This window comes from Puccinia triticina, chromosome 10A, assembly GCF_026914185.1.
Source record: "Puccinia triticina chromosome 10A, complete sequence".
Lineage (NCBI taxonomy): Eukaryota > Fungi > Basidiomycota > Pucciniomycetes > Pucciniales > Pucciniaceae > Puccinia > Puccinia triticina.
In genome coordinates this window covers 1,415,940-1,435,132 of record NC_070567.1, presented here as the reverse complement: position 1 = coordinate 1,435,132, position 19,193 = coordinate 1,415,940, and the positions used below count along the sequence as shown (strand labels likewise).

The window sequence follows — 19,193 nt, the reverse complement described above, 5'->3', positions numbered from 1 at the left end:
ACAATTAAAAAGTGACGAAGCTAGAGTCTAGAGGGCAGAATGGAAGTACATAATTAAAGTGATGATATGCAAGAACAAGAAATAAAGATATGGGGAGGAGATTATAACACCGATTAATCGCGCTTGGCAGCTCTGTATTTCGAGTGGGGGCAGTCGGACCAACTCGGGCCAGACTTATTGGCCACATCCGGTGGTATCAGACCACTAGAAAAAAGAAGAAGAAAGGGAGGATCAATACAACGATCAAGGGTGATTATGACACGCGTCATTTTCACATGAAAGGGATAGAAGACTTACACCCCACCATACCGGATGACCCCAAGAGGAAGAAGCCCCAGGTGCACACGGCTAATAAGAGTGTCGACACCAAGAATCAGTCCCGCGGTATCCCGGAAAAAAAGAGAGAATGATAGGTGAACAGACCTCCGATCCAGCGGGGGAATGAGCCGGCTGGGCCTGCAAGTCGGCCGTCTTGAAGTGAGCGGGGGGCGCCTGCAAGTCGGCGGTCTTGATATTAGCGGCCTTCAACTCCATCTCAGTCTCGGGAGAGATGGACTTCATGCTCGTTTCCGAGGGAGGGGGTTGGGAGGATTCGAAGTCGGACGGAGGGCCGGGCTCGGTCTGCGCTTGACCAGTCGGGCCCTCCGGTTGTCCTGCGCCTGGTTGGGTCCCGCCCGGACGCCTCTGCTGCTCCTGCATTTGCATTTGTTGGAGATACTGCAGGCGTCGTTGCTCCTGCTCGCGCATGATGGCCTGTCTCATATTGTTACCCTGTAAGATCAACCGCAAAAACAACATCAGTCTACACTCGATAGCCATGTTTGAACTCATCCATGCGGAGAGAAAAATGAATCCTACCTGGGGCTATTTTCGCAAAACAAAAGGGTCCGCCGAGCCAAGTAAGGGAAAAATGCATCGTAGAGGAAGGAGTGAGTGACGATGAGTAGACTCGACGGGAAAGAGGCACCCCCCAAAAAGGGAAAGAAAGTGACGATGCTTACATAGTTATAACCACCTCCTTGAACGGGCTGGTACCCGTTGCGATAGCCATTATTATTGTTGTAATCACCATTGTTGTTGTTGTTGTAATTCCCATTGTTGTTGTTACGCATACTCCATGAAGGAGAATATAAGCCGGCGAATTGTTGGGGGTACGAGGGGTAGGACGGGGCGACACTGGAGTCCATCTTTCAGATTCTCTGATATTTTAGTGACAAGGACTAAGGGCTGATAAGCTAGGACGAGCAGGAGACGGTGTGCGAGAGGGGAGCAAAAAGGAGCAGATGCTGAAGATGCAGGGGAAGAAGGATTGCTGAGGGTGAACCAACCGAGCAAACAAGAGGGGATTTATCTAGCATGCGGGACACTAGTAATGGAGCGCAGAGAGACGGCATGGAAGAGGGGAACTAAGGCCTAGGGGCACCGAGGCCAACCGGGCTGAACTTGGCCCCGGCGGTTGTTGCTCCTCAGAGTGATGATTGCCGACCTGGGTCGGGCAGGCCCGGCGGTCGCTAGGAATCCGCACTCAGAGCTCGCCAATGGGCTGCAGCCGAGAGTTGAACCGGCCAGGCCAAACCGGCAAGTTGCACATGTGGGCATGTCGTCATCGATGAAAACAGAAAGTTTAATTTTTTTGGCATAGGGGGCATTGGGTAACATGATACGGCGGAAAAAGTTGACAGGCTTGAACAAACGCAGCGTGCGACACGAGCGGATAGGGAATCATTGAGATTGTCTTCATCGTAAACGTGGATACTTCGTCAGGGGGTCTAAACAAGAAAGATAATAGTAGATACATGCATCTAATCCTTGTAAGTTTCACGGGCCCATTTAGCGGCAGCAACCATGTTCTTCAAAGCAGCCTCGGTCTCGGGCCAAGCACGGGTTTCTAGCGAGGGAGAAAGAAAAAAAGACAGGTCAGCCGAGATGTCAAGAGAAATGTAAATTCTGTGGGGTCTACTCACTCAAACCACAGTCAGGGTTGATGAAGAGCAAGCTCGGGTTAACGGCCTTCAAGGTATCCGCGATCTTCTGTTGGATCTCTTGTTGGGAGGGAACTCGAGGAGAGTGGATATCTTTAAAAAAGCACATGGTCACGAGTCAGTAAGGAGCAAAGCGGGGAAAATTGATGAGCGTTGATAGACGGGCAACTTACCGTAGACACCAGGGCCAATTTGGTTGGAGTAATCAACCGAGGCGAAAACCTTCAAAAGTTTGTGGTCCGATTTGCTGGCCTCGATCGAGATGACATCGGCATCCAATCGAGCGATGTCTGGAAGAAAGGAAACAGGATGAAGTTAACAGGGGTTTCGAGTGAGGGGCCGGAAGAGAGAAGTGGATGACGATGAAGGCTTACGGGCCATGATCTCGTTGAAGTCCGAGTAACAGAAGTGAGAGTGGGTTTGGGTACGGTCCTCGACACCAGCAGTGGCCAACTTGAAGCTGTCGACAGCCCAGTGGAGGTATTCGTCCCAGTCAGACTTTCGGAGGGGCATGCCCTCTCGGATCGCGGGCTCGTCGACTTGGATGGCAAAGATGCCGGCCTTCTCGAGGTCACACACTTCATCACGGAGCGCAAGGGCCAATTGTCGGGATTGGACTTCTCGGGACACATCCACACGCGGGAAAGACCAGGCCAAAATAGTCACAGGACTAAAAAGAAAAAAACAGATGCGATCAGGATGCGGTGACGGATACAACATAACCGATTCGGTGGCTTACCCAGTGAGCATTCCCTTGACAGGGAGCTTGGACAGGGACTGAGCGTATGAGGACCATCTGGTGGTCATTGCTGAGGGTCGAGCAACATCCGCAACGATGATTGGAGGTCGGACGTAACGGGAGCCATAGGATTGGACCCATGCGTTCTCAGTGAAGACGAATCCTTTCAATTGTTCACCAAAGTACCTGTTCAAAAAATATAAAAAGCCATGTTAAGGTGCGATTGACCACTATCGGTTATGTAAGGAGGGTCAGAGACTACTGACATGACCATGTCGTTTCTTTCGGCTTCACCGTGGACCAACAAGTCGAGGCCGCAAGATTCCTGGAATCGGACGACGTGTTCGATTTCCTTGGCGATGAAGTCGTCATACTCCTTGGCGGTGATCTCGCCCTTGGTGAATTTGGAACGAGCGACTCGGATCTCTTTGGTTTGGGGGAAGGAGCCGATGGTGGTAGTGGGGAACTTGGGGAGCTTGACGACTGCGCTTTGAGCGGCACGACGCTGGGCGAATGGGCTCTTTCGGTTGTACATCTCCGGGGTAACCTTGGCGAGTCGTTCACGAACGGAGGCATCACTTTGAGCCTCAAAGTCACGTCTCTTTTTGATGGAGACTGCGTTGGCTTCGAGCTTTTGCTTGACGGCCTCGTCGACGTTGGATGAGACAGCCTTGGCCAAAGTGCTCACTTCCTCGCACTTCTCGAGGGCAAATGAGAACCAATCCTTCTGGTCTGCGGGCATCTTGATCTCACCGGCCAGAGAGATCGGGGTGTGGAGCAAGGAGGAGGATGTGGCAACGATGACCCGGTCCTCACCGAGGGCTGAGATGGCTTCCTTGATGATGCTGAGTGATTTGCCCATGTCATTTTTCCAGACGTTGCGTCCGGAAACCAAGCCGAGAGAGAGGGCGACCTTGGTGGGCTTGAGTAGTTCAAGGGCCAACTTGATCTGCTCGGGCTTGCCTCGTTCGGTGAGATCGAGGTGGACGGCATGAACGGGGCATTGGACGAGCGAAGGAAGGATGGCTTCGGCGCTTCCAAAGAAGGTGGTGATGGTGATGGGGACCGATTGGGCGGCCTCAGCCAACTTGGTGTAGGTGGCAATGAGTTCTTTGCCGAGGCCGTCGGCCGAGTCCAAGACAAGTCCAGGTTCATCGAGCTGGAGGGATTTGACGCCGGCAGCGACCAATTTCTTGATCAATTCGACGTACACAGGCACGAGCTGATCCAAGAGGGTGATGGGCTCGTAGTCTTCGCTGCCCGATCGAGGGGTTTTGCCCATCAGGAGGAAGGAGAGCGGGCCAAAGATCGCTGGCCTGGTTTCGATCCCGGCAGCCTTGGCCTCCAAGTATTCATCGACTGGCTTTTGGTGGCACAACTTGAATTGGGTGGCTTTGGAAACCTCAGGGACGATGTAATGGTAGTTTGTACCGAGGTACTTGTTCCTGTGTGCAGATGAGAGAGATAAGCAAGCTTCCAGATGATCTACTGGATGGCGGAAAGGGCAATAAATGCGCACATCTCGCAAGCTGGGAGATCGACTCCATCCCTTTGACGACCTCGTCCCATGGCAAAGCTGAGGTCCAAGGGGCTGAGTTTGGCGTCGTAGTATTTCGAAGGCACGGCGTTAAACATGGTGCAGTGGTCGAGGACATGGTCGTAGAGGGTGAAGTCGTTGCTGGGAACGAAATCCACACCGGCGGCCTTGATTCTTTGCCAGTTCGAGAGTCTGACCTCCTTGGCAGCAGCCAGAAGGTCGGCTTCGGAGATCTTGTCGCCCCAGTAGGCTTCGACGGCCTTTTTGACCTCTCTCTTGTCACCAATTCGGGGGAAACCGAGCACTGGGGCGGAAAAGAGAAAGCATCTCGATCAGTCAAGGGGCCATCCGATGTGGTGCCAGGAGAGTTGAGCTGACCGGCGGAGTGAACCATTTTTGCTTTGGATAGGAAGGGGAAGTGGGTGATCTGATGGGATAAGTCTGGGGAAAGCGGTTCTCAGGAGACGAGCGACAAGATTCGGCTGGGGAAACGGGCCCAACGGGTTCAGTGGCAATCCCGATCGGATGGCTGTCCGAGATGTGGGTGCAGCCCTCGATAGACGGATATCCTAGGGGGGCTCGGGGGAGATGTCACACGACGGGGGGGATGTCTCAGGGGGGATGCAGAAGAATCGATTTCCGTAGCGGATGGGGGGAAAACACGAAGGAAGACGAGGCCTTCTTATAAAGATGAGGACAGCCCGAGGCGAGCTGGCAAACATAGGATGGCCAGTCCGGCACCGGCGTTAAGGCGAGCAAGCGATGCCTTGGAAAGGAATCTCCATGACCCAAGCAGCGTCATCCGAAAGGGACGTGTGTGTGTGTGGCCTGCATGCCTCATCAAGTGAGGATAGTGGGAAGTGCAGCGCTACAAGGCACCCATCTTTCCTATTAGGAGTATTTGACGGAGGGCCTTTAGGCGGGATGCGATGTGGACACAAGGGACTCAACGCCGCCAAGCATCTGCAACACTTGAAAGCCGGGTTTATTAAGATCCTTACCAGAAGCCGGATGTACAATTGAAGCGTCACAGAAAGGCGGATCGACATATAAAGGGATGAGTGGATTGGCCTGCAGTCAACCAAATGAAAATCAGATACCTCTCAACGTCAGGGGAAACGAGAAGCTGTAACAAACGCCTTGCTAAAAGATTCTTGATTGCGCATCAAATCAACCGTCAACAGACAATGAAAAGCATGCCACCCCGCGCATCAGGCTCGGGTGGAGCTTGTCCAACATCTGAACCCGGCCAATCCATGCCCGGCAACGGATGTACGGCAGATCCTGGCTGCCCAACGTGCACATGAGCTTTGAGCTTCTGAGCGCAAACTTGTTCCTCCATTCTCCAACCTGTGAGATTTTCTAAAGGCAACTCAGCTAAAATGGTGAGGGATGGGGAAGAGCTTGTTCGACCTCCGAGATCACTGCCTAGACAACGAGTTTCTTCTCACGCAACCTAGCTAGCCAGTCTCATAGGGAACACCCCCCGCCAGCGGTACTTGCATCGCGTGAAGTTCAAAAAATAGGTCACGATCAAACATTCCCTTCCAAACACAGATGTAGTTTTGCCTAAGCATTACTGACAGACAATAGTTACAAATTGGCGATCTCATGTGGGGACTATTATCATTCGGTGTCAGTTAGCGTACTACCGATTGATAATATAGTGATGAGGAAGTTGGGAAGTGGAAGCGGTTGGAGCGTGACAGGGGAAGAAGGAATGGAATGGCAGAGTTCAGTCGAGATGGCCATTGAGTCGGATGGGTGTCTCCTGGCCGGGCAAGGGGACTGAGGGGATGGGGTGGTAAGAGTAAAGATGAGGGACTCGTCGACGCATTGGGAGCTTCCGTACTTCCACTCGCGAGGACCCTGAGGAGCGCAAAACTACAAGAGGTGTTCAGGGAGCTGTTAGGGATAAATGCATAATCACACTTTTGGTTCTACATTAGATGGCGAGCTTACGATGATCCTGACCTGTGCCTAACAGTAAGGAGGATTAGGGCATCCGTGACTTGGTGCGCCCACTGTGGATCCTGCACGCGGTGCGACGATGGCGCCCATGAGAAGCGCGACCGTGACCACAAACATGAACATCTTCATCTTGTGTGTTAATTTACACCACGGGCCGTCGCGGACGTTGATCGGACATGTATATGGACATGTTTGCGGATGTCCAGCTCTGGCGCTGCAGGAAACATCCGCTGGATGCCACTTGCATTGCGCGATGGCGGACGTCCCGCCAGAATGCATCCGCTGGATGAAATGAAAACGTCCACCGGATATCAGCCACTATCACCAGGTTGGAAAAAAATGTAGGGAATCCATCTGTGACCTGGTGTATTCGCTCACTCGCGCTCATCGCGGGGGGCCACAGAGTTTGGTGGATAGGTGGGATCAGGCGCGGGGGGTTGTAGGGGGGGCGAGGGGAAGGGCATGGCCTGAGGGGGATCGAACACCAACCTGCTTCGCCGGGGTTCGCGCTCGCAGGTGGCAGTGAACAGTCTCCACAACCAGCTGCGACGTCATGCCTTTGACGCAAGGTCTCTAAACGCAATTTATATAGGGTCAAGTTTGCAACGGCAGACCCTCTTGCCACCCAACAGGCAGCGGAACATCTTGGACTGTCGAAATCTAGACAGTACAAGATGCAGCCATTGGAGACTTGTTCCAATGGTTGAATTGATAAATTCCTTCGGTCACTCCAGCTCGGGTGTCCGATGGATAGTGAGTTATGGTGTCCATCAGACACTCTTGATCAAGAGTGTCTGATGGACAGTGGTTTTTGGTTTCCATCGGACACTCTGGCTGGAGTGTCCGATGGATGCTGAGCTTTGTGGAACATCAAGATGTCCATCGGACACTCTCACTTGGGAGTGTCCGCTGGACAGTGTTTTTTGATGTCCAGTGGACATTTCCGAGTGCTGAGCATCACTTGGACGCTTCCAGAAGCGTCCAAGTGATGCTCAGTGCCCCTCGCGTCCGCTGGATGCCCTCCGGACATCCTCTGGACATGTCTCAGTGAGAAACGTCCGCGGGATGCAGGGCATTTCCAGGAATGCGCCCCGTGGTGTACTCTTGCTGTTTCTTCAAGAACCTGGCCCCTTGGGGCCGCAAGTTGGGTCGCGGCGGAGCCGCGTTTGGCGGCGGAGCCGCCCCCTCAGCAGGATGAGCAATTTTGCGGCGAAGCCGCCCACTCCGTTGGAGTGCGGCGAAGCCGCGGGGCGGGGTAGAGCTGATGCTCGGCCCCTTGAGGCCTGGTGCTCGAAGAAGTTTTGGACTGAGCTGTTGCTCTGGGTTCAGACGCCAATGCGCACAAACAAGTCTAGATGGGTAGGAAGGCTCACGCTGATGCGCTGCAGCCTTAGCAGACCCGGGGTATTTTGTGGTGAAAATAAGAGCCCTATTTAAGCAAATCAGAAAATCGGCGCAGCTGCTCTATCCCGGTCCTCCCACAGGAGTGGTAACATGGGGTCATCTCCGATGAAGTCATGCCACGATCAGCCCCAGGACCCCCAATCTGGATAGTGACCGCGAGTCCGCTCATCTGCTCGCACTTATTCACGGGCTGCCGATCTCAGCCCGGCGCTTTTCCACAAAGGAAACACACGCACCACCTTATGCGGAATGTCATTCGCGAAGCGTCTGACACCACGTAGTTTCAACTGTCCCTAGCCAGAGAGCCAGGATGAGCCCATACATTAAAGACACCGGCCCTCAGAGCCAAGCGACAAGCATGATTCTTCACCGGCGTGCTGGTGCATACAACAGCTTAGCAAATAAAATCCTGCTTGGCAAGCAGGTGCTGGGTAGCTGCTCTGTGGAAAGGTGTCCTCAACGGCAAGAACATCGCCAAGGAGGAGGCTGCTCCGGCAAGCGGGTCTTTTCACTGCTTGCTGGGGAGGAATCTCTGTTGGAATCATCCCCGGCAAGCGGATCCCCACTTGCCCGGGAGGATTCCTCATGTCTGAGGACCTTGCACCTGCTTGCTGAGAAATCTTCCTCAACAAGCAGGTACAAGTCATGGGGGGAATGGAACAAAATCCATCCCGCCAAGTACAAAGGTGTACCCGTTTGGAAAGCCCCCCCAGAAAGCAGTTACCATTTTTAACTGCTTGGAGGAATCTTCCTTGGAATCATGCGCCAGCGGAACAATCCCCAAGTAATATGTACATGTACCCGCTTGCCCAAGATGATTCCCAGACCTTGGCAAGCAGGTGTAATTTTTATGCCCAAGAGGAAGCCTTCCGGCTGCAACATTTCACGTCAAAGGTATCAACAGGTTTGAAGCAAGGAAAAGACACACAAAAATGATGAGCCCGGTATATTTTCCCACTGTCAATAAAGGCCAGAAATATTACCTTTGTCTGCTACTGTTACACTGACAAGGTATCACTAGCTTCACAGACATGGAAACAATGAACAGAGGGACCTATGACACTTACTGGAAAACAGCAGAGGTACTCAGACTTGCATTGCTGCCAATGCTGGCACAAAACCGCAGGCTGGCAGATGGGCAAAGCCCTACATCATTTTTTCTGCATCCTACTTATCCACAGCCCACTCTCAAACCCTCAAGAATTGTTCAACCACATTGCTGTTGAGCTCTTGGATGACCTGCTGCACCAACTCCAAACGGTCTACCAGGTCAAAAACCCCTCAGATCAACTTCACATCTTGCTCTGCTACTACCTACTGGCAAGGAAGCCTCAGAAGAGTGGAAAAACTCTTGCCAGTTGGACTCCATACCCCCGCTGCTGGGGAGGGGCAATTATTGAAAACACCATGCATGAAGAAGATCTCCATTAAGGGGAGTGTGCAGACCTATTCCAAAAAATGTGACAAACCCTGAACCATAAAAAATGGATCATTGTTGACTTAGCTGTGCATTTGGCGGAAGCAAATGCTGCCAGAATGCTATATGTGGATGAGCCCGGTGGGTGTGGCAAAACCTACACAATGAATACTGTTATCCATTCCCTGAAAGCCATGCACATCCCCACAGTAGTGGTTTCATCCTCAGATGCTGCTTCCCTAATGTCAGTCAATGGTGCCACTGCCCACTCCCGCCTCAAATTTCCAATAGTAATCCACTCAACCAGCACCTTCATGTTTGCCCTTTGGTCTCAATGCGCTTAGGTATTGAAAGAGGCAGGTGTGAATTGATCATATGAGACAAGGTTTCAATGCAACATGACATGCTGTTGAGGTGGTTGCAGACCGCTTTCTTCAAGATCTTATGCAAGACGGCCAAACTTTTGGTGGCATGTTAGTCATATTTGGGAGGGGGGGATTTCCAACAGATGCTCTTGGTTGTGCGCAATGGGACTATCTTTGACCTGGAGGCAGCCTTCATGGTCACCTCATCTCTATGGGCCCATGTTATCAAGTTCTCCTTGACCAAGAACTTGAGGCTGAGTGGTGGTTCAGACTCTGCACTGACAGAGCTGAATGCTTCATTCTACCGCTGGCTACTGACCATTGGAAACAGTACCAGGCAGCACAAATATCATACCCCCCAGACACTGGACTTTGGAGATGTATATGCAAGCCTGACTGAGACAGCTGTTCCCAATCATTTTATAACCACCATGTACCCCAGTTCACCTCTGCACTCCCGAGATTGAGCCACCAACGTCAAATATTACGGCTCATGTGTGATTTTGGTGTTGCTCAACCATCAATGATGTTTGTTCCCGGCACCTGCCCAGGAGATTTGTTGAGTTCCTCTCAATTGACGCCATGGCCACCAATATGAATGTGATCAATGAAGAGGAAGCAGTGACAGCAGAAGTCCCCCACATCACCAGGCAAAAAAAAAATTATCACTTGCCTACAAGTGACATGAAATAGTAAAAAGGCCCCTTTTTACTTTGCTGTGTCACCTGCAGACAAGTGATCATTGGTTTTTTCCTGTGGTATGTTCTTGATCCCCAGCCTGCCAGAATCAACCCTCCAAATCAAGTTTGCCATGCCCATAATCCTGCTCTGCAACCTTAACCTGGGAGCAGGAACCGACTATTGCCCCTGGTGGGCTCAAGTGCACCATACTTACCAGATTGCATGTCAGCTCTACGTGCACCATGCCCAAGATCAAACTTATCCACAAAGCTAATCCCTCTAATGGTGTATTGTTCAGTTGGTTCCGATTCCCGGTTGCAATAGCATTTGCGCTCACAATCAACAAGTCCCAGGGCCAATCACTTGCGTAAAGTTCATGGTGTACCTCCCATACTCTGTTTTCAGCCATGGCCAACTGTATGTTGCCCTCTCCCAGGTAACATCCATCATGGCTCTCTCAATAGGGATTGTCACAAAGCCAACACAGCCCAATTCCAAAATCAATGTTTTTAACCTTGATGTGATCAGGAGGCGCACAACTCACCCAGCACAAGCTTGAGTGAACCAGAGATCAGGATTCTTTGCACATGTATATACAATATGGGCCTTCAATGCTATGTTATATGATTTATTTCTTTGGGGGCCCAAGACCTGGAGCCAAATTGACCCCAGTTGCTCTCATCCATACCCTCACCCCTTTTCCTATCACTGATTGCGCGGCGCTATTTACCACGGCCGGTTTTCAGTCACAGGCAACTGTACGTTGCCCTGTCCCGGGTAACGCCCGTCGCGGGTTTGTTGATTGGGATGGTTTGTGAGCCTATGGATGCCCCATCTGTGACTAACGTCGTCAATCTCGACATCCTCAGACGGGCAGGCGACGGAACCTTACTAGCCAACCAAAGGTAGGCACACACGGTGAATCTCATGTCCCTATCCCATGATCAAACTTCCCCATTGTCTCTTATAATCATCATTCTTCACTTTGTACATAATATTCTCAACCCTATGCGCTCTCCCAAAGATTGCATTGTACATTCCACTCAGGACCAATTCCCATTTCTTTCCCTTTCCCAAAGCTTGCAGCGGATACACCACGATTTCCTCTAGTTGAAGGTATTGAAGGTTGTTTTGATGGATATAGCACAAACGTTGGGTGGGGAGTTTGCTGTTCTGGGGACGATATAACGGCTGGTGATGGCCCCCTTTATGAATACGTGACAATATCAAATTATTCCTGGCGGCGGAGCCAGTACACCACTGTACACCACGAGAGCGATTTTGGCTCCCTCGGACCGACAACCCAACGAGAGAGGGACACACGTCGGCCTACCGTGTGAATGCACGGCAGCACGGCATCAGGGTGTCCATCCTGTCAGGCTGCCGTGCGAATGCAGGGCAGCACGTCGTTGGGATCTCCAACCGTCAGGCTGCCGTACCTCTTGACGACAGGCGACCACCTCGGTCAATCCGCCGCAAGCCTGCCGGTCAGTTGCCTGGCGGCGACCCGGTGGCTCGACCCAGCTCGCGCTGCCTGTCAGCCGCCCGGTAGCCGACCTCGTCCTGGGCTCCCTCGGAGCGACAAACCGACAACATACACAGCGGTTGCGGGAGGCCGGCAAAAAGTGTGGAAGTTCGGTGGTCAAATTGACCGACCCCCCTGAGCGCGCTTTGACCGTTCAAAAAGGGACCTCCGGTAAGCCGGCAAAAAGGCCGTCAACATCGCGACCCCCCCGCCCATACACATCCAGTCAAACCCCGGGCAAACTTAAGGGTTGATTGACGGCAAGGACAAATTGCCGTCCAGCCCGCTCCCCCCAAGATTGGTGGTCTCAGTCAGTTTGACCCCTCACGCCGGCAAACCACCGGCATTTCGCCAACCTAACACCCCTCCCGGAACCCAGATTTGGGCTGGATCGACCCATATTGGCTTGCTCAGCACTCTCACCATCCGATTGTTCTCGGTTCACATTCTTCTAGACAGCTCACAGGGCATCCTGACCAAAGTCAGGCAATCAAATACAGGCTACTGGGACATTTTTTTTGGTTTTCATTGCATCATTAAACTGTTTTGAGGCTCTAGTGTTTAGTGCTTTTTTCTGCTTTTTTTTGCCTTTCTTGTATTTCGAGTGCAAACAAACAAAGATCTGGGTGATTGAGAAGGAGTGCAAGAGAACAAACAGCAAGGAAGGAGGATAGGCAACGGGAGGAGGAATAACAGACGGAGCAAATAGTGATCAGTCCAAGAGGAGCATCCCGCCCCATTTTTTGTACACATACACCTTGAGATGCCCACTGCATTCTTTGAGCAGCATGCCAGATATTGCCGGGTGATGAACTCGTACACCCGCTTCTTGTCCCCACTCAGGTTGATGGCATGTGGGGTTGGGTGGATGGGAAGATGGGCTTTGTCGTTCTTCCGCCCGTTCTGTGGCATCTGGAAGTTGTCACCATCCTTCAAACAAAAAAATCAGCTGCGTTCATGTCCTTGACTGAGATAGGCTGCACACCTGGTTGCAAAATCTGATGAGACCTTTCTGGTAGAGCTTTTCTGCGATCTACATGTATGAATATGTTTTTGAATGTTGATTAGTAGGTGTGGCCGCCAGTGGGAATCACCTGAAGAAAGACAAGATACGCACGTCCAGAACCTTCTTTGGTGTCAGATGGAGCAGCCTAGAGCCGCATTTTTGCAGCTCGACTGTGGTGAGGGGTGATGGCTTCCTAGTTCAGAAACCCAAGCCAATGCAAATAACAGGAATCAGCGAGGTATTTGAGATACTGCTCTACTTATGTGGGTTTGAGAGAGAAAGGTCAGCTACCATTCAATATACGGCTTGATATTCACATCTGGACCGTGGCCTCGGGCACATCCATGCACAATGCTTCAAACACAAACACAGCTTGGTAATCAAAGAGAAGGTATTGCTTCCTCCAAAACTCAACTTTTGACTTCTCTCGTCCCAGGATTACACGGATGTACCAGAACGCTTTGGCCAAAAATGTGTTCACTTGATTGTACTGATCAACAACAAATCCAAGCTTGTCAGCGCGGCGAGCCTCAGCCTTGAGGTTGAAATGCCGAGGTGGCTGTAGGGACAAGAGAGGGCTCTCATGAGATCATTCTAAAAACCGCGGATTAAGTTGGGTTGGTGGGGAAAAGCCCTGCTCGGAAGGATGCTCACTGGATTGACGAACCGGTTGATGTGCGCATCAAAGAGCAAGAACGGGTTGCAGCTGTGCCAGCCTTGGTAAAGCCCGTCGAAGTTGAAGGGTGAGATGTCCAAGGACTGAAGTCACTGTGAAACTTTGTGCGGAAAGCTGTGAGGGTGATGGAGGTGAGTGGGACTTGGTTGAAAGTAAAATGTCCCTCTGGAGTCCAGAGGGGTGACGAGGAAATTGGTTGAAGATGAAATGTCCCTCTGGGGGTGACGAGGGACTTGGTTAGAGGTGAGATGGAGGGGTGTTGAGGGTGATGTGTCCCTCCGACGCATGGACTTTTGGAATCTGGGTAGCCCCCCTTCTGCTGGCCGCTGGTGGTTGTTGGCTTGCTGGCGGTCAAAGCTTCTTGACGGCATATTGCCGCTATGCCTGCCGGCAATGTTTGGTCAGGGCGTGTTTGCCAGCGACTGGACCGGGCAAGTTACCATAACTTGCCTGAAGTCGAGTCAACTTCACCTGGGCTTGAGTGTCGGCGGGGGTGTGGACAGATTGGCGGCAATTTGACAGCACGGGGGTCAATTTGCCGGTGGCTTCCACCCCCAGTCAATCTGACGGGCGAAACTTTAAAAAGCAAAACCGCCGTGTAAGACACACTGTTGGGCTGCCATGCGAATGCAGGGCAGCATGTCGTCGGTGTCTTGCAACGGTCAGTCTTTTTTCTGACATATTCTGATACTCGAGACTTGAGCTCACAGGGCTGTCAAACCAACCCAGAAGCTGTCTTGCCAAGGCTCACCCGGGTCAGGATGACCGCGCTTTGCCGTCAAGGCCTCCCTCAGCGTTGCATTTCCTATTCATCTCAGAGGTTATTATTTCATGTGAGAGCTCAAGAGAAAAAAAATTGAAGAGTTTTTTTTTTTTTTGACAAAAAATGACTTTGCAAAAAATTGGGTCAGCCCATCTTGAGGATGCTACAGCCTATAGTCTAATCCTACCTGTAAACCAACAAATTGGTCTTTGGCCAACACTGTGGGCATCTTGCTGTCGCTGCGGCCCACAGCGACATGATGATGCTGCATATCAGAATATGCAGCGTCAGCTGCAGCGACATTTGGCCGGCTGATTTGCATTTGGACAGCCGGCCATTGCAGTACATAACATCCTCTCGATGACCGGTCCTTGTGCCGGCCATTGAGAGGATTACACACTCCGCTCACTCCTCTCGGTGACCAGCTCATGGACCGGTCATCAGGAGGAGTCATCACTCCTCTCGGTGACCAGCTCATGGACCGGTCATCGGGAGGAGTCCTCACTCCTCTTGATGCCAGCACACACCGGCGTCAAGAGGAGTACAGACACCACTCAATGGCCGGCACAACGACCGGTCACCAAGAGGAGTACGCACTCCTCTTGATGGCTGGCCCAAGGCCCGGTCATCGGGAGGAGTACATACACACTTCCCTTGATGGACGGCACAGACCAGGCATCAAGTTGCATGTACTCCTCTTGACGCCGGCCTGTGTTGGCATTGAGAGGAGTATGGATTCCTCCTCCCGATGACTGCTCCTTGTGCTGGTCATTGAGAGGAGTGTGGACTCCTCCTCCCGATGACCAGTCGCTATGCTGGTCATCGAGAGGAGTGTGGACAACTCTCAACGGCCGGCACAAGGACTCCTCCTGATGGCCGGTCCTTGGGCCAGCCATCAAGAGGAGTGCGTACTCCTCTTGGTGACCGGTCGTTGTGCCAGCCATCTAGAGGTGCGGTGTGTGTACATACCCCGGTGGCCGGCTGATGGACAGCCGGCCAAGTGTTGCTGCAATACTTGTTGCACGGGGTTCAAATCCCCACTGAATTGTCAGATGTTGCTGCGGTCCGCAGCAACATTGAGATGCCTGCAGTGCCAGTTGGCAGAAGCAGTGCCTCTGAGCGTGGGTTTCAGCGCAACATCAGTTTGAGGCTAGCTTGGAAGATATTTTCTCATGCTTGGACTCTCACGGCCTCTCACGGCAGAGGTGCGAGTACATGATCCCACGCACCCATCACATGACGGGTGGCTCGACAGCTGATTGCCGACGGGCCGCTCCTGGCTGCCCAAAAACAATAATCTCCCGACCTGGAGAGTTGCTGAGAGATTTGTTTGAACAAGGGAAGCCTGTCGACGACCTGCCCCTGCTGCCGTCAGATGTGCGGCAGCGCTTGTGGTTGGCCCGACACTGTGGCTGCAAACTGCGACACCACAACGGCGGCCAGCAAGAAGGTTTGGCTGGGTTGGGGAGGGTCAGGTTGCCCGCAAAAACAATCAGCAAACCGACGTCGGCGCACTCCCGTGGTGTAGCCTGATTCCGGACACCGCCGCAACGGCAATCCTGCCAGAAAGACAAGTACCGTACGCAACGGATGGCCCATGGTCACACGCGGTTGATTATAATGATTGTTTTAAAATACTAAGGACAGGAATATATGTCTTGGAAGGTCACACTCTCACACTGACTAGGCGCAGAGACTAAGGTTCCGATCCGGTGCCCCGGAGCTGGATATCACCCATCCCGCACCCTGACCCTGGTCTTATCCGGAATCCGGCTGTATTTTCCCGGATCTGAAAGCAAGGGGCATTTCCCAAAAAAAGTACCAATTTGATCGGGTATGCCGGGGATTCCCCGGTAGGGTGCCCGATTCATGCGGGTTTAACGGGTATTCCCCGGTAGGGTGCCCGATTCATGCGGGTTTAACGGGTATTCCCCGAGAAAAGACCTTATTTTCGGGTGTTTTCTGGGGTTTACCCGCATAAATCTCGCTTTTGGAGCGCTGCTCACTATCCGACCGGATTCCGGATCCCTCGAGCTCAATCCCGAACCCTGATCCGGCTTGCGGGGTTTCCGGATGTCTCCGGATCTGCGGGGTCCGGATCGGAACCTTAGCAGAGATTATTAGAAGTTAGAACTTGCAAGGGCAGACACAACCATCAAGAGTTTTCTATACGTAACTCCTGAGCTCTTGTTGACCGGTGCCAATCATCAATGTGTCGATGACAAGTCCTGGTGACGGCCGGCACCGCCCATGCTGGGAAGCTCTGGATGAACAGTGCCGGCCACCGGATGCGCTTCATCGCACTGTTCCTCCATTAAGTTTTGGGGGGCAGCACGAGTTTAGGGGAACGGCATGGGCCGAGGTTGTTCGACATCCGAGCCCAGCAAATCCTGCCCAGACATCGGGTTTCTTCTCACGTAACTTAGCCAGTCTCATAGGGAACACCCCCGGCCAGCGGTACTTGCATGGTTTGAAGTTCAAAAGAAAAGTCACGATCAGATATTTACTTCCACACAAACATGTTCAGTCTAGACATTCCTGAAAGACAATTGTTACAGATTTGCGATCTCATGCGAAGACTATTATCCTTTGATGTCAGTTAGCATACTACCGATTGATAATGTGTACATGAGGGAGTTTAGAAGTTAAAGCAATTGGAGTGGGACAGGGAAAGGGGAAGAAGGAGAGGAAGTGGATAGTTCAGTCGAGGTTGCCATTCAGAATTTCAGTCGGATGGGGCAAGGGGGCTGAGGGGCTGGGGTTGTGAGAGTAAAGATGGTAAACTGGTTGACGCATTGGAAGCTTCCCTAGTTCGATTTGCGGGGAACCTGTGAAGCGCATAAGTACAAGAGGTGTTCAGGGAAATGTCAGGGATACATAATCACATCTTTGGTTACACATTGACTGGCGAGCTTACAGTGATCCTATTCTTCGCCTAACAGATATGAATATATTAGTCAACGGGAGTTGAGAGGCGATGTAAACAAGAAAGTAGAGGATCAGAGGCCTTGCTATCTTCGAGAGAGGGACTGGGGACCAAAAGAGGCATGTCTAACCGGCCTGATCGGGCATCATTTGCCCGTCCACCCTCCCTCCCTTGGCACTCTGCTTTATGCCAGCTGAACAAAGCTTCCCAGGGCTTCCCTTTTCCTTTGCTCCGTGCCCGTCCTCCACTACCTCCATCTATCTCGTAGATATCTTGTTGCAAAGAGTAATCCACTCCATCGAGTATCCGCAGCCACATATAGACCCTCTCCCGACAACCCGAGCACCCAGGGCCGCAGCTCACCCAGAGAGAAGCCTAGTAATCATCGGCAAGTTCACGACGGAATCCTTCTCTGTTGGAGGAATCCGTATTTGTTGGAAGGGCTCCTTCGGGAGGTTCGGCATTACTGGGGAGGTTCTCGTCGCGGCCATTGTTGAGGGGTGCCACAGGACTAGGGGCAGGAGGAGCGAGCGAGTCGATTCGCTCTTTGGCGGCCATTTCTTCCTCGCAAAGCCGTGCCCCCTCGGCCTGGGCTTTTCCGGTCTGGATCGACCAATCAAAGCTGTAGTCGTACGCAAAGCCCTTGTGGAGTACAGACAGGTCGCGGAAGAGCTCGCGGAGCCAGGCGTAGTCGGGCTTGCCATCGAACCGTAACGAACGCGAGTAGCTGAGGAGGATCGCGAATTCTTGCGGGAGCTTCCGGCAGAGAATTTCGCTGCATGCGGTCATCTTCTTCTCCATAATTCGATCGTACTTGCGCTGTTTATTCGGCGCCTGCAATCCTTGCCAGGGCAAGTCTCTTCGGAGGAAGTAGACGAGCATGTGCGTCCATGTCATCACGCCGGCCTGTTCGACGCCAAGATGGGCGTTGATGGAGGCGCACCGGACCGTTCCAATTAATTTCTTGTCTTCTCTGTATGGGATGTGCATCATGTGAAGATAAAGATGGCATGTCACAGATGACGTATGTGACCGATTAGGTTCCGGAGGCGGTTTCTTCATTTGGTTATCATACATTAGGTTTCGCACTATCTCATGTACCGGTACTCAACCTTGTTACTCCGCTCTCTCTTCTTTCTTTCCTCACACGTTCATCACATTGTGTCATCCTAATACCTCGTTTAGGTATTAGTCTTTTCCTCGACCTTGCTCGCTTCCCTCGGAGTCTTCTCTCTCCTCGCTCTGCTCACAGCTGTCTCTGGTGTTTCATAGGTTATGAGCCCAGCTCATTGAGCAAGAGGATTGATACGAGACTTCCGACGAAGCTCAAGGAACGAATAAAGCAAATACCCTGGCAAAACGAACTCCTCTTGAAGACTTCGGCCTTCATTCGCCCAAAGCCACTCCTGGACCAGTTTCTCCAGACAAGCCATCTACCAGTTCTTCAATCGAGCACGACTTAAAACCAAACATTGAACCTCTTTCAGCATCGCTTTCAGAAGATTCTAATTCTACTTTCCATCCCGAAGACCTTGTTCCCGTCACCATGGCCGCCAAGTCTTCCCTATCAAGTGGCTCAGCATCAACAGGTATCAAACTGTGTACCGAAAAACTGAATCATCACAACTTCATTTCGTGGCGCTACGACATCAGGTGCTCGTTGGGGTTTTTAGGCTTAGATAAATTCCTAAAACCACATACTCCAACTCTCATTGCTCGCACCGACTATCAATGCAAGGTTGAACAAGTCACAAACTACATTCGAATTCATCTTTCAAGAATTGATGCCGTTCGTTTTGTTCCTGATTTGGATGTCTACGATCCGGTGGCACTCTGGAATTCCATTCGAGACCACTATGCTGAAAGCTCCATCGAAAATTCGGCAAATCTCATGGATAAATTACATGACTTTACTTTTCCCAAAGACACTATGGCCGACAACATAGATCAGTTTTGAACCACCTTTCAACTAATGATCGAAGTAAGCGCAGAAGATTTCGACGTCAAAAGTCTCGAACTCGTTTGGATTTTCTTTGCTCTCAAACGGCTTCCATCTTCCTACGGGACTTTTCGTGCTTTTCAATTTTCAAGCATGAAGAAAGTCAACGGTGTTCGCCCAAAGATTTCCATGGCTCAATTTCTTTCGGACTTGGAAACGGAGCTACGTCGTCAAACCGAAGCGGCATCTCAAGCAACTGCGG

The 19,193-nt window shown here is 51.8% G+C and overlaps 5 protein-coding genes across 5 annotated transcripts; all 5 read right to left on the bottom strand.

Annotated features, from left to right (window-relative positions):
• Positions 1-174: 174 nt before the first annotated feature.
• PtA15_10A167 (uncharacterized protein) lies at positions 175-1,051 on the bottom strand (the record flags this gene model as incomplete). Its single annotated transcript, XM_053160316.1, has 4 exons — positions 175-204; positions 298-348; positions 424-771; positions 1,016-1,051. 4 exons carry the CDS (start codon positions 1,049-1,051, stop codon positions 175-177), a joined length of 465 nt encoding a protein of 154 aa, XP_053024303.1.
• Positions 1,052-1,802: 751 nt separating this feature from the next.
• Positions 1,803-4,652, bottom strand: PtA15_10A166 (uncharacterized protein; the record flags this gene model as incomplete). Its single annotated transcript, XM_053160315.1, has 8 exons — positions 1,803-1,888; positions 1,965-2,075; positions 2,156-2,272; positions 2,357-2,652; positions 2,722-2,907; positions 2,988-4,166; positions 4,241-4,562; positions 4,637-4,652. The coding sequence occupies 8 exons, from the start codon at positions 4,650-4,652 to the stop codon at positions 1,803-1,805; spliced, it is 2,313 nt and encodes a 770-aa protein (XP_053024302.1).
• Positions 4,653-5,884: 1,232 nt separating this feature from the next.
• Positions 5,885-6,358, bottom strand: PtA15_10A165 (uncharacterized protein; the record flags this gene model as incomplete). The annotated part of the gene is made up of 2 exons (XM_053160314.1): positions 5,885-6,142; positions 6,284-6,358. The coding sequence occupies 2 exons, from the start codon at positions 6,356-6,358 to the stop codon at positions 5,885-5,887; spliced, it is 333 nt and encodes a 110-aa protein (XP_053024301.1).
• Positions 6,359-16,766: 10,408 nt separating this feature from the next.
• PtA15_10A164 (uncharacterized protein) lies at positions 16,767-17,249 on the bottom strand (the record flags this gene model as incomplete). Its single annotated transcript, XM_053160313.1, has 2 exons — positions 16,767-16,894; positions 17,123-17,249. 2 exons carry the CDS (start codon positions 17,247-17,249, stop codon positions 16,767-16,769), a joined length of 255 nt encoding a protein of 84 aa, XP_053024300.1.
• A 118-nt stretch (positions 17,250-17,367) lies between these two features.
• Positions 17,368-17,982, bottom strand: PtA15_10A163 (uncharacterized protein; the record flags this gene model as incomplete). Its single annotated transcript, XM_053160312.1, has 1 exon — positions 17,368-17,982. The coding sequence occupies one exon, from the start codon at positions 17,980-17,982 to the stop codon at positions 17,368-17,370; it is 615 nt and encodes a 204-aa protein (XP_053024299.1).
• Positions 17,983-19,193: the final 1,211 nt, after the last annotated feature.